The 13,341-nt window shown below is 39.6% G+C and overlaps 1 protein-coding gene across 2 annotated transcripts in view; it reads right to left on the bottom strand.

The window, feature by feature from the left end:
• Window positions 1-13,341, bottom strand: part of FES (FES proto-oncogene, tyrosine kinase) — a 1,834,337-nt gene that overhangs the window by 1,179,519 nt on the left and 641,477 nt on the right. For both annotated transcript variants that reach the window (XM_044078263.1, XM_044078264.1), the window contains exon 4: window positions 924-1,097. In XM_044078263.1, coding sequence (XP_043934198.1) covers window positions 924-1,097 — 174 coding nt within the window. The remainder of the gene's footprint in view (window positions 1-923; window positions 1,098-13,341) is intronic.

Genomic DNA, 13,341 nt, shown 5'->3' with positions numbered 1-13,341 from the left:
CACATGGGGCCTCACTTTAACAAAGGATGACAGACTCAGGAGTGCAGAACCCCTTATGCTCCACTGCAGTGTGAGCAAAATGCAGGACTTGAACCAACAGCCTTCTGCACTAGAGGTGAGTGCTCTACCTATTGCACTTCTAACAATGTTGATTTTTGACATTTTTTCCAACATAAAAACCACAATCAACCACATTCTGCATCACATAAATAACAATCGGTTAGAAATGTTGCAAAATCCAAATCACTGTACACAGTGCCAGCAGTGGGATGCTGAAAACTACTTGCTTCAAGAAGAAAGTCACTTTAGCAGCAATTACATTTATCTGTAAATTTATAATATATATCATTTTCATGTGAATGTGGCATATTTCCCCTTTCTACTGACAACATATCCACTACATTTCTACTTCTACACTTCACACACGACGCATATGGATTTTTAACAGTAATGGATGATACAATGAGCTAAACACAAACTAATACAAACAGGACCCAAGGAGTTAAAAATCACACCTTTCAAAAGCATTAATCTGGCTAAATCACTACATAACAATTTAGTTTTCCATTTTCCCACACAACATGACAAAGTAATAAACCAGGAGCTGCAATCAGACCTTTCAAGAATGACACAGTTCATGTGCCATTGTATTTGCAAAGGATTCAATTCACTTTTTCATTAGGTGGAGATTGACAGACCAGTAAAATAAGGACTATGTATTAATTTCAAACTATTAAAAACCACTAAGATCAACAGAAAGAAAAAGCACTTCCCAGCTAAAAATTACGAGCTTTTATCACTGTACAACCGATATACTAGTACAGCATTACAGTAAGCCTTAAGCATTCTTAGTATATTCTAGGAGTTACCTGTGTGACAAAACAAATGTAAAAACGTACACATTCATAGCCTTTGTGCCCTACCTTTGTGACCTCGTGCTGCAGCTGTTGCCATTGTTCACTGTATGCTTTCTTCAGCTGCTGCTTGTCCCGAATTAGCAGGGTTAATTTATTTAGAGGTCCTGAGTTCAGATCTTCAGATCTCTTCCGTAAAATCCGACTCAGATTTTCTGTTTGACTTACCACTGCTGACCATGACTGGCAACAAATAAAAGAAAAAATTAAAAAAAAAAAAAAAAAATATTAAGAAAAAATATATAAAGTTCTTTTATTTCTATCATCAAGCAATTTGCACTTTCACTTTAACTGACATTTTTACTGAGTTATATAACACACAGCAAAATCTTGACAATACACAAGACTAATGAAAAATAGCACAAGATTGTTGAGGGTTCCTTTGAAAAAAAATGTGATCATACAGAATACTAAAAGCAATGAAATACTGTAAAAACTGCAGCCATGCACTTCATCAGCTATGGGTTAAACCATTTCTGAACTGTTAAGATGGAAATACTGATCGTCAAAGAACTGCAACCACAAAACAGCAGTAAGAAATCAAATATCACAATTAACAACAGGAACATTACTCTATCCAATTGTAGTACAGCTTGTCCTCCTACCCTCCACTGACAGACATGAGGCACTGCACCCTTGTATCCTCCTATTTGATTATTCTCACTCTGTGGCAATTGCATGACACTGAAGATGAACACGATACACAAAAAGATTTTCAGCACTGCACTCACTTCTGAGGCTGTGCGACTTTTGATTGAGAATAATTAGAGTTGGGCATAAGTGTATACATGTTGGGGTGTAGGAGGGCTTGATCAGCAAAATACGATATTTATAGCCAGTCTCAAAACTGTATACTTGAACGGCAACTTAATTAGTATAAAGTTGACTTTTTCACAATGTTTTATATATATATATATATATATATATATATATATATATATATATATATATATACATACATATATATAGCTCCCCTTCAGAAACTCGAACGCTCACTTACCTGACTTCCAAAACGCCAAGACGAAAAGGCCGAAGACCGCACAACACTGATGTCCCGGAACACTGACTTTCCACTCCATGTAAGTAACTGGTTAACCATCCTGTTGAACTTTGCCCCTTAACCCCAAGTTAAGTGTAATCTCGGAATTGGTATATTTAGTTAGGGGGGTGTGGGAAAGTTGTTAGGGGTGTAATGATTCAAGTAGAGGAGGTCAAGAAGTTTGTGATAAGCAATAAGACGTCTGGGCTTTCATCAGAGGTCAATCAAAAAAAGCTGAAGATGTTGTGTCAAGAACTGTGACAATGATTCTGTAACAGATCCACGACCAGATACAATTAGTCTTCCCAGGGGATCATGTAAATTTTTGTGGATTTTTGGTAACTGGTATAAATACTGATGCCCGGGATCAGGGACAGTTAGATGGTACAAAGTGGACTGAGAAATAATGCCTTCATCCAGCCAACCAATCAGCGAGACTTTTGTTGTGTTGTGCTAGTAGTCTAATGTACATTAGGCATGACTTTGTTGCAGGATTCTAACATTGAGTAAGGCTTAGTTACTTTTGGGCCAAAACCGGTCTGTTCTGCCTAATTTATGTTTAAATAAATATATATATATATTATAGAGGCACCTTACACTTCTGTGTGCTGGCCTTTGTGTTTTTTTGATTGTATTCATGATTTTTTGGGGCCGAGCACTTGCCGTACTTGCAGGAACTTATCATTGTGGTTCTGTCTTTCTTCCTGCTGTTGGCCTGTGGTGTATGGTGCTGCTAACCATTATGGGGGTTATGGGTCATAGTTCTTGACACAACATCTTCGGCCTCTTCTCAAACATGTTAGATCTCGCATCCAGGACACCACCCAATTCCTACAGTTAATTTTGGACATACAACTCGAACCAGGTTGGTTGTTATGTACCCTTGATGTAGCATCTCTGTATACCAATATTCCTCACTGGGAGGGTTTATTAGCCCTTGAACATGGCTTTACCAAGCCGAGCTTTATCCACCCGGTTTCAACACATTTCTCATTTGCCTTGTGAACATGTGCTTACAAAGAACACCTACTACTATCATGGCAAATGTTTCTGGCAGGTCCAGGGTACGACTACGGGGGCTTCTTTTGCCCCCATTTATGCTGACCTTTTTATGGCTTATGTGGAAGAGAAATTGTTTTATGATGTCATCCACAATTTATATCATGAGGAAATTGATATGTGGAGACACTACTTAGATGATTGCTGAATGGTTTGGAAAGTTGACGAGGGGTATTTGCATAAGTTCATGAAATATATTAATGGTAACAAGTGGGTTATCCAGTTTACTGTCAATTATAATGTTGATCAAATCAGTTTTTTGGATGTTTTGATCTCCAGAAATCTGGACCACACCTTGGATACTCAGATTTTTCGCAAGTATCCCAGCTTTCATCCAACCCACATTACACGCAACATCCCCAAATCATAGTTCTTTTCTATAAGATGAATTTACTCCCACCCTGATAAATACCATCATTACAAACAGGACCTTATTAACAGGATTAAATGCCGGGGATACAAAACTGGCATGATATTCACTGCCAGTAATTTGGTATCTTCCATGAATAGGAATGACCTTCTGATATACAAGGATAAACAACAACTTGGTCAACCTGTGCTCAGATTAATCACTACTTTTGGACGCAATACCAATGTTCTGTTAGATACCGTCAACAAACACTGGAATATACTATTAGCGGATGAAATGTTGGTGTGAATGACCTGAGACGTACCTCCCTGGACTACATGAAAAGAGACATGGAGGAGCTCTCCGATCTTGTAGCCCAGGCCGGTATGACCCTAGTCCTGAGTAGCATCCTGCCATCACCCAGAATGACACCACAGTACAAGGACAAAATGATTGACTTTAACAATTGGCTAAGCTTCTGGTGTCATTCTAAGGGAATCCAGTATCTGTCTGCCTGGGATGACATGATCGACAGACCATGCTGCTTTGCCAGAGATGGCCTGCACCTGTCGCCCTTGGGATTCCGGATACTGGTAAAGGCTCTTGCCACCCCTGTAGTGCCTTTTTTAGGCAAAGTTCAAATGACAAATTCACCACCGTAACAGGTACAAGCAAGCAAAATCTGAGGGTAATGCTACTCAATGCTAGAAGTCTAAACCTCAAAATGCACTCACTCAAGGCACTCCTTAAAATGGAGAACATTGACATCTGTGCAGTGACAGAGACCTGGTTCAAAGCTCCAGAGAGCACCCCTGCATTACCAGGCTATAATTCTTACCTCACCTTTCGGCCACCAAACCCGGACCAAAACACTAAAGGTGGAGGTGTGTCCATATTCATTAAGGATATCCACACCTCCAAGCTAGTTGCTCAGCATAATGCATCTGAGATTATCCAAGTTCAACTAACTCTGGGCAAAACCGCAATCCAGATTGTAGCTTGCTACAGACCTCCCACCATGCCCCAGGATTCCCACTCCTCTATTCTTGATACACTGGAAAATATTAAGGTACAACCCAACACTCTAATAATGGGTGACTTCAACTACCCTACCATTAACTGGGAAAACTACTCATGTACCAACTCTTTTGCTCAGCGTTTTCTGGAAATCATCAATTCCAACACCTTGGATTAACTTATCCACACCCCCACCAGGGGCAGCAGTATCCTAGAACTGGTCATCACCAACATGGTTGACCGGTGTTCCACACTAGAGGTCAGCTCCTCGTTGGTCAGATCCGCCCACAAGCTAATCACCCTAGACATCAACATCCCACTCCCACCCCCCATTAGGAAAACAACCGTAAAGAATTTCTCCAAAGCCAACTTCACGCTTCTTAAGACAGAAGTGGCAAATTGCACGACACCCATGCAGATGAACAATAGAGGTACGACTGCCGAATCCTACACAAATGCACTTTATAAGCACTTACATGAGTGCATGGATCGTGCTATCCCTAACAGAACCAAGATGCTAACCTCCAAAAAAAGGAAGCCAATCTGGTGGTCTTCTGCCATAAACAAACTCTACAACAGAAGAAAGAAACTGTTGCAAAAGAGTAAAATCCCACGATTGGAGGAACTCCCTGGTCAGCCTCAGTAAGAAGCTGAGATCCCTCATAAAATCCTCCAAAGCTAGTTATGAAAACAAAGTTGCCACTGATTCTAAAGACAACCACAAAGCATTCTATAGCTATGTCAAAAATCTCAATGGCAACACTCAGACCTGCTCTGAGTTACAGCACAATGACACTAAATATACAGAACCAACTGATATTGCCAACATCCTGGCAGATAGGTTCAGTGCTAACTTTACCCACCTCTCACCCACTAAAGGGCCCATCTTTATACCGGAAGAATGCAAAGTTCCTGTAATCACGGCTGCATAGGTAAAAACCTCACTCTCCAAAGCCAAGAACACATCATCCATGGGACCTGACAACATCCCAGGCTGCCTTCTACATGAACTACAGAATGAACTGGCACCCCACCTAAGTACCATATTCAATCATAGCCTCACCTCAGGCTTTGTGCCCATTGAATGGTGCACCGCGACAGTTATCCCACTCCACAAAGGGGGGGGGGGCACAACAGACCCCGGGAACTACCGCCCCATTAGCCTGACGAGCCTCATCTACAAGGCCATGGAACTAATCATCATGGAACTCATAAACAAAGACATTGGAGATCTCCAAACTCTGGACCCCACACAGTTTGGGTTTGTAAAAGGCAGATCATGTCTCCTAAACCTGATATACTTCTTTGAAGTAGTCACCAAAGCCATAGATGAGGGTAAGGTGATTCACACAGCCTATCTAGATCTCGCCAAGGCATTCGACACCATCCCCCACTCTGGAATTATAGATAAACTCACTAAACTAGGTATAAATCCCTATGTCACAAGATGGGTTGCCAACTGGCTTACTGACAGAACCCACACTGTGAAAGTAGCAGACTCCAAATCAGACTTCAGACCAGTGGCAAGTGGAGTACCACAGGGTTCATTCCTGGGTCCTCTCCTGTTTGGTATCTACTTCTCTGAAGCACAGGCTAACACAGAAGGTCTTTGGCTAACTAAATTCACCGATGACTGCAAACTAGGAGCCATAATCAAAGCTCCCAATGATGTGGACATTCTACAAAAGGGCCTCACTGAGACAGATGCCTGGTGTCAAAGACATGGTCTCAAGCTCAATGCCAAAAAGTGCATTGTCATCCCCTTTGGTAAAAACTCTGTACCCATGAACTACCACATAGGTGGTAGTCTACTTAACACCGAAAGTGTGATACGAGACCTTGGGACACAGGTGCACAGTAGTATCTCCTTTGATAATCACATTGTCACAGTGGTCAGGAAATCCTTCTATGTGGCACACCTCATCACAAAAGGTTTCTCATCCAGAAAAAAAGAGGTCATTGTTCCCCTCTACTCATCACTCATTAGACCCACTATAGAGTACACCACCCCTTTTGGTATGTACCTCACAAGACATCTACAACAACTGGAAAGGCCACAAAAATACCTCACAAAGAGGATTACTGGTCTTAAACAGGTGCCTTACGCAGACCGTCTCAAAAAACTCCAGCTTTACTCCGTTGCATATTGCCTACTCAGAGACGATCTCTGCCTAACATACAAAGCTATGTCAAACCCAGAGCTGTTGGACATGCTCCACTTAAAGAAATCCCAGTCCCTCTGAGCTACACGCTCTAGGGACCTTGTCACCACAATAAACAGAACATGCTGGTGGGATAGATTCCTGTCCCAGAGACTTCCCATACTCTGGAACAGACTACCTATCTATGTCAAACAGAGCTCCTCATTAACACTCTTCAAGAAAAATCTTGATGATTGGATGGGTAATAGGAAATTCATCCCAGGGATCACTTCTTTGGCTCTGCTTGACAGGGACACAGGAAAATAATTTTCTTGGGTTTTGAAAGCCAGGGTACCTTTTTGGCTAGGCTTGTATAGGCCCTAGGGCCAATAGCCTAGTACCTACCTATGAACCTATGAAAGGCTATCATGCTTCCTTAATGATAGATGTCTTTTTTCTTATCATAGACAAAACCATGGGTTCATACTTTAATCATTATAAACAGAGTTTAATTTTGGGGGAACAATCCAAAACCACTTTTACCGGGGAGTTGTTGCAGGGGTGTTACCCATGGGGCCATTGTGTTCACTGTGTCAGGGTGACCAAGTCCAAACAGTTTACAAGTAGAAATACTGGGATGGTCTTTGACATTAGATTTTTCGCCAACTGTGGAACCAATTGGGTTATTTACCTGGCCACTTGTATGTGTTCCACTTTCTACATCGGTCAGACCTCCTGTCCGGTGAGGTTATGGATATCCGAACACCTCAGTGACATCAGGCTAAAAAGACCTAACAATACACTATTCACTATTTAAGCATTCTGTGGTTCACACTACAGACTCTTTCAGGTTTACCATCACTGACAGAATAGTTGGGGACTGGGCTAATAAATTAGGCTGGCATGACACAGTGAATAAAAAAGAAAAAAAGTGAATAATCAAGCTGGGGGGATTATTTCCACCAGGTTTAAATGAACATTTATAGAAAACCAATCAGTGGGACTTTTGTTGCGTTGTGATAGTACTCATGTATATTAGGCTTGACTGTGTTGCATGATTCTAACACTGAGGAAGGCTTAGTTACTTTGGGAGCCCGAAACTGGTCTGTTCTGCCTAATTTATGTTTAAATAAATATATATATTATAGAGGCACCTTGCACTTTTGTGTGCAGGCCTTTGTGTTTTTTGATTGCATTTGTGATTTTTTGGGGCCTTGCCGTACTTGCAGGAACTTCTCATTGTTATTGTCTTTCATCAGAGGTCTCAAACTAGTGATGAGCATTAGCATGACCAGGATTGGGTGAGGTATTATTTGAGCTGGATTTTATAGCTTGGGAGTTTGTTAGTCATTCTTACTTGTGTGGGGACGGTGTTCCAGAGTTTGGAGATGTAACAGGAGTATAATGAGTGCCCCAATGAATTATTTGCTTTACTAGCTCTTAATAGAAATTTATCACCAGACCAGAGGTCCCTTGTGGGAGTGTAGGACAATAACATGTTTCTTAATGTTGGAAATTTTTCAGGATAATATATCAGTGAGACTAAGTTATGTAGTTGTTAATCTCTATCCAGCTTCACTGTTCTAAGACTTGGCAGTGGTGAGTTTGGTGTGTATTGTTGGTAGCAAATTTAGCTGCTTTGTTGCAACAGGAGGCTAGTTTGGATTTTAGTGTAGAACTTAGGTTTGTAAGGATAGGTGATACATATAAGAAGGTTGGAAGCAAATACAATGAGGCTAGGGTTTTTCTTGCTGGGTCTATGAGGTACTGCCCTGCCCTGTAAAGGGACCCATGTTTCTGGTACATCTTTTTAGCTGTTTGAAGAATATGAAGATCACATTTAAGATTGTCATCTATTACAGTGTTCAGTAATTTAGTAGTGGTACTACCTCAGTTTTAATATTATGTGTAGATGTAACAATAAAGATTGTTTTGACTGAGTTAATGTTTTGGGGTGAAGAGCATCAGTTTTGTTTTATTTGGATTAAGGAGTAGGTTTGAATTTTTCAGCCAGGTTTTGACTGACAAAGAATTTGAGTGATTTCTTGGAGTCTGGATATTGTGGGGTCTACATATATTAAAGTCAAATCATCTGTGTATTGTACTATATTTGCTTGGTCTATGGAAGTATGACACTTGTTTATAAAAACATTAAAGAGATGATGTTCTAGTACAAAGCTCTGAGGGACACTTACGGTAACTGAAAAAGAGGAAGAAAGGTCCTGTTGCCATTTGACTGTTTGCTGCCTTTCAGACAGATAACTAAAGAAACATTTACGGGAGGAGCGAGACAGATCCACAGAAGAGAGTTTGGTGAGTAAATGTACTTGTGATACAGTGTTAAAAGCTTTGGATATGTCTAGGTAAGCAGTTAACACTAAGTTACCATTGTTCCTATACTGGTTCATAGAGCTGGTGAAGTGAAGGAGTGCAGTAGTTCTGCTGTGGTAGGGTTTGTAACCATACTGTGTTTCTGTGAACAAATCATTTGAATTTAGGTGATGTAGAAGCTGAGCATGAATAGATTTTTCAAATATTTTTGATGATGAGCAAGGAGTGCAATGGACCTGTAGTTATTAAACTCTGTAGATGTGCCATCTTCATGTAAAGGCATAATTAAGAATTTTTTAGATTGAAGAAATGTATTTTTTGGATTCCAATATATTTATCAATATAGTAATGTCTTTCGGCTTTTCCCGGTTAGGGGTCTCCACAGCGGAACTCTAGTCCGCTAATGACTGGTAGTGAATTTTTATGGTGCCGAGTTGCCAGCCCGATGCCCAACTTTCAAAGAAGGGACACCCATTCATGCTCACACCTACCTGCATGTCTTTAATGTCACTCGACCACAGGGAGAACATGCAGACTCCACACAGAAGGCATTCCAGCCAAAAATCAAATGGGAGAACCTCTTGCTGTGAGGCAACAACTCTAACCACTGCACCAATACGGCTCCACAATATAGAGACTGGAAAAGCAATTCTGTCTGCAGTCATTTTTAAGTAGTCTGAGGGGAGTAGGTCATCATCTAGGGTGGTTGGCTTTAGTTTACGTAGGGGTTTTCTAATGGTGGATAGGTGCTGGGCTGAAATCAAATTGCTGAAGGTATTTAGCAAAATGCAGGTACTGTGAAGGTAGTGGAAGTATTAATATTTTGTGAGGGACAATATAGTCTGTATAAAATAGTTGTTAAACTGTGTGGGTACTGAATCAGTAGTATTGCTGGATGTAGGGGTGGGGGTGTTAGTTTGCCCTTGATGTAAACATTTATGGATGTCCAGAAGAGTTTTGGGTTGTTATGATGTTTAGTTTGGAGGATGTTACAACAGGTTTGCTTGTCATGTTTTATTTAGTAGTGTGTCCTATTCCTTAGTTGCCTTAAAAGTTGAAATGTATTTTGGATTCTATTTTTGAGCCACTCTTTTCATGCTTTTGTCATGCTGTAGCATTAATTTCTTATTTTCCTTTGTCAGTCATGGTACAGGATTGGATTTGACCCTTTTGGTACATACTGGGACAAGGTTATTGAGAATTGTTACGAATATCTCATTGAAGTGTGAGACAGCAGTGCCTAACGGCATAGATATTAGTATTTTTCAGTTACATTCTTTTAAGGATTTGATAAAAGTATGTTTTGTCAAAGATTCTGGAGTGACCAACTTGATTGTAAATTATGTTTCAATTGGATATTGTAACTTCTGAGAGCATATGTTGATGGTCACTTAGGCTGTCTGGAAAGCTACTAGCTGCCCTAATTTTGTTGGGTCTTTTAGTAAGAATCCAGTCTAAGATTGATTGCCTACCAGTACTTTTGTGGGATTTAGTAACTGATGCAATTAACTGTGTAAAGCTATACTAGCTTATGGAATAAGATGGGTTGTTGTATATGGTGGGATATCCAGTATAGGTTATTTTCCACAGTGGTAATGTTTTTATCTGGTGAGATATATATGACTGCTTAAAAAAGCATTTTCCTATTACTGATTTTGAGGTGTGATAGAAGTAGTTCTGCGTTATTAAGCTGGGTATTTCCTGTGCTTATGTGGTTATGTTCAGGGAATTCTTGCAGATGATGGCAATTCCACCTACCCGTTTATTTGTCCCATTAAGTCTAATTACATTGAAAAAAGGTGAGGTGATGTCATTGTCATTTATGTCTTTTTTTCAACCAGGTTTCTGTAGCTATGATTATGTCTGGGGAATATGTGGCAATACAAGCATGCATGTCTTGGATTTTATTGCACATAATTCCAAATTAGATATTTAGGAGAAGGCTGGAACTGGTGGATGGGAGAAGAAAAGAGAACGGTACATTTAATGCTGTGCAATTAGTGTTTTTTTTCTGTTGTGTAGCTCCAGGGTTTGGGTGAATGTCTTCACAGATTTTTTTTTTTTGAGGGGGGGGGGGGGCAGAATTTTTATGAAGGAAAGTATGCCAAATGCAATTGTGCTTTAGTTTTATTGGATTTCATATGGTAACCGAAATGCAGTTGTTTTAGTTTTATTGGATTTCATATGGTAACATACTTAGATTTAAGGTACCTATAAATGAAAAAGTCTGAGGTTTGCTAGTACAGTGCGGGTACTGTGGTTATTGATAAATTTGCTAACTGTTGATGTAACACACAAAATCCACTGGAGACACCACACGGAGATGACCACTGTTGCGGAAAACTTCTTTAACTTCTGACACTTTGGATAATATTTTATGTAGTAGTGGTTCCCCGACTTTGATGGTGGTTTTACACAGTAATGGTTATTTGTGTTTGATGTTAGCTTTATTTTCTGACTGATTAAGACATTTAGTCGGACATACGTAACATTTTCTGTTCGTCACGCTCAGCATTACTGTATTTATGGTAAGCTGGTGTCTGGTGTATGTTCGCCTTTTGTTATGTTGGACAACTGAGTATTACTAGAGCTGAGTTTTCCAACTCGCAGATGGTTTTATACTCTATATAGGACTCTGAGATTTTTTAGTTCAGCTCAGCTTTTTGTCATCTCACATGCATTTTTTGTCATTGTTTATATATTTTTAAGAAAAGCCTTGTTACTTCTATGTTTTGGTCAGGTTCCTTGGACTTTCCAGCTCTATTTGGGTGCTGACTGTTGGCAGATTTTGTACTTGTCTAGCTGTCAGTGAAATATTGTTAATCTGAATCACCTTATTGGGAGTTCGCTAGATATCTGAGTGCCTGATATCACTAGAGGTGAGTGGGCTGGTTGTTCGTAATCTGATTGTTGCTATTCATATTTCCTTTTACATTCTTCGTTTTAGAGTCTTTGACAATATTTTTTTTTTTTTTTTTTATTTTTTATTTTTTAGTTATGGGTGTGCAGGTTTACGCTGCTAGATGGAGAGTTCTCCATCAGGTCTTCTGTTAACCAGTAACGCTTCAGCATGCCAGCAGCTGGTTGCTACCTCGCTTTTATGCCTGGTAGCTGCTGTTGCTAGTAGGATATTTTTTATTGTCGGACTGGCCTTTGTTGTCTTGAATGTATGTGTGAATTCTCATGCTCGGATAATGTGAGCGGTTTTATTTACTCTGACTGTGATTGCCACGGATTGATTTGATTTTATTTCTGTGGTAGTGGCGTCTTCCCTTTGAGACATGATGCAAGTTAAGGGCACATTGCAGTTGCATTTAAGGTCAGTATAATTTAATATTCTGCTGCTGCGATGGCTATAATAATTTGTCTTTAACGCACTAGTTAAGATTTTGTTTTGCACTTGCTAACAGCAGCAACACTTTGTTGCTTCTTACTTTTAGAATGGTAGTTATGTTTAGAAAGGTAGTTATTGTATGGGACATACTGTTTGACAGCAATATTTGCGTAGCATCACTTTTCCATACCGTGTGGTTTGATGCACATGGTATGCTTACAGACCGGAGGCTATATACTAAGGAGTTCAGCATTTATTTAGCTGAGTGACTTTAATAATAGAGCTAGTTTATACATTCCAGTTGTATTAGAGTATTGATGCATTGTACACCCTCATCGAGAAAATATTGCATTCCGGTTTATGTTTTATGCTTCGTGTCTTGGCCATGACTATTTATAACTGTATTAATGCAAGCTTGGTTTGTCAGCAGGCTTGTATCGTCAGTTTGACAGATGGTATTGCTTTTTATTCACGCAGAACAGTTTGTCCAAGGTATCTTTTGTTAACTTTGCTATTTATGTCATTTTTTTAAACTTTTTAAGGAATGTTCATTTGTTTTACAAAGAAATTTTTAATGTTGTTTCTTTAAATTAGCCTACCATGATTGTCATCAATTATCTAATTAGGATCTAAATTGGTTAGTTTGAGTGCCAAAGGAGTTTGTATAAAAAGCTGTCTAAATTCATGTCTTATTACACCTGAAGAAGCGTAGTATATCTACGTGAAAGCGCTTGTGTGTTTCTGTTCCAAATAAAGAAGTTTTCCGCAACAGTGGTCATCTCCGTGTGGTGTCTCCAGTGGATTTTGTGTGTTTCAAGTTCCTTGTTTTTTTCCATTTGGAGTCTTTGTTTTCCTGCTACAGTTTTTGGACTTTTTCTTTTAACTGTTGATGTAGTGAGAGTGGGTTTGTAGGAGTATTAATTATATTTATTAGGGGGGTATGGTAGTTGGCAAAAGTGCTAATATGCTGATGAGGCACACTAGTAGGGGTTGAGTCAAAGTCATTTTGTAAGGTAGATTTTGCTGAATATATTAGTTTTCACTGTAAAATGTTACTAAGCAAGAGCAGTTATAGTGGTAGCAGTATAACTTATAAAAGGACATGCTGTGTTGCAGCAGTTTAACTAAATGAGTCAGAGTGTGGCCTGATAGCTTAG

The sequence above is a fragment of the Protopterus annectens genome, chromosome 7.part0 (genome assembly GCF_019279795.1).
Source record: "Protopterus annectens isolate FY-2018-M chromosome 7.part0, PAN1.0, whole genome shotgun sequence".
Lineage (NCBI taxonomy): Eukaryota > Metazoa > Chordata > Ceratodontiformes > Protopteridae > Protopterus > Protopterus annectens.
Note: the sequence above shows the minus strand (reverse complement) of the source record. Positions and strands in the feature narration are given on the sequence as shown.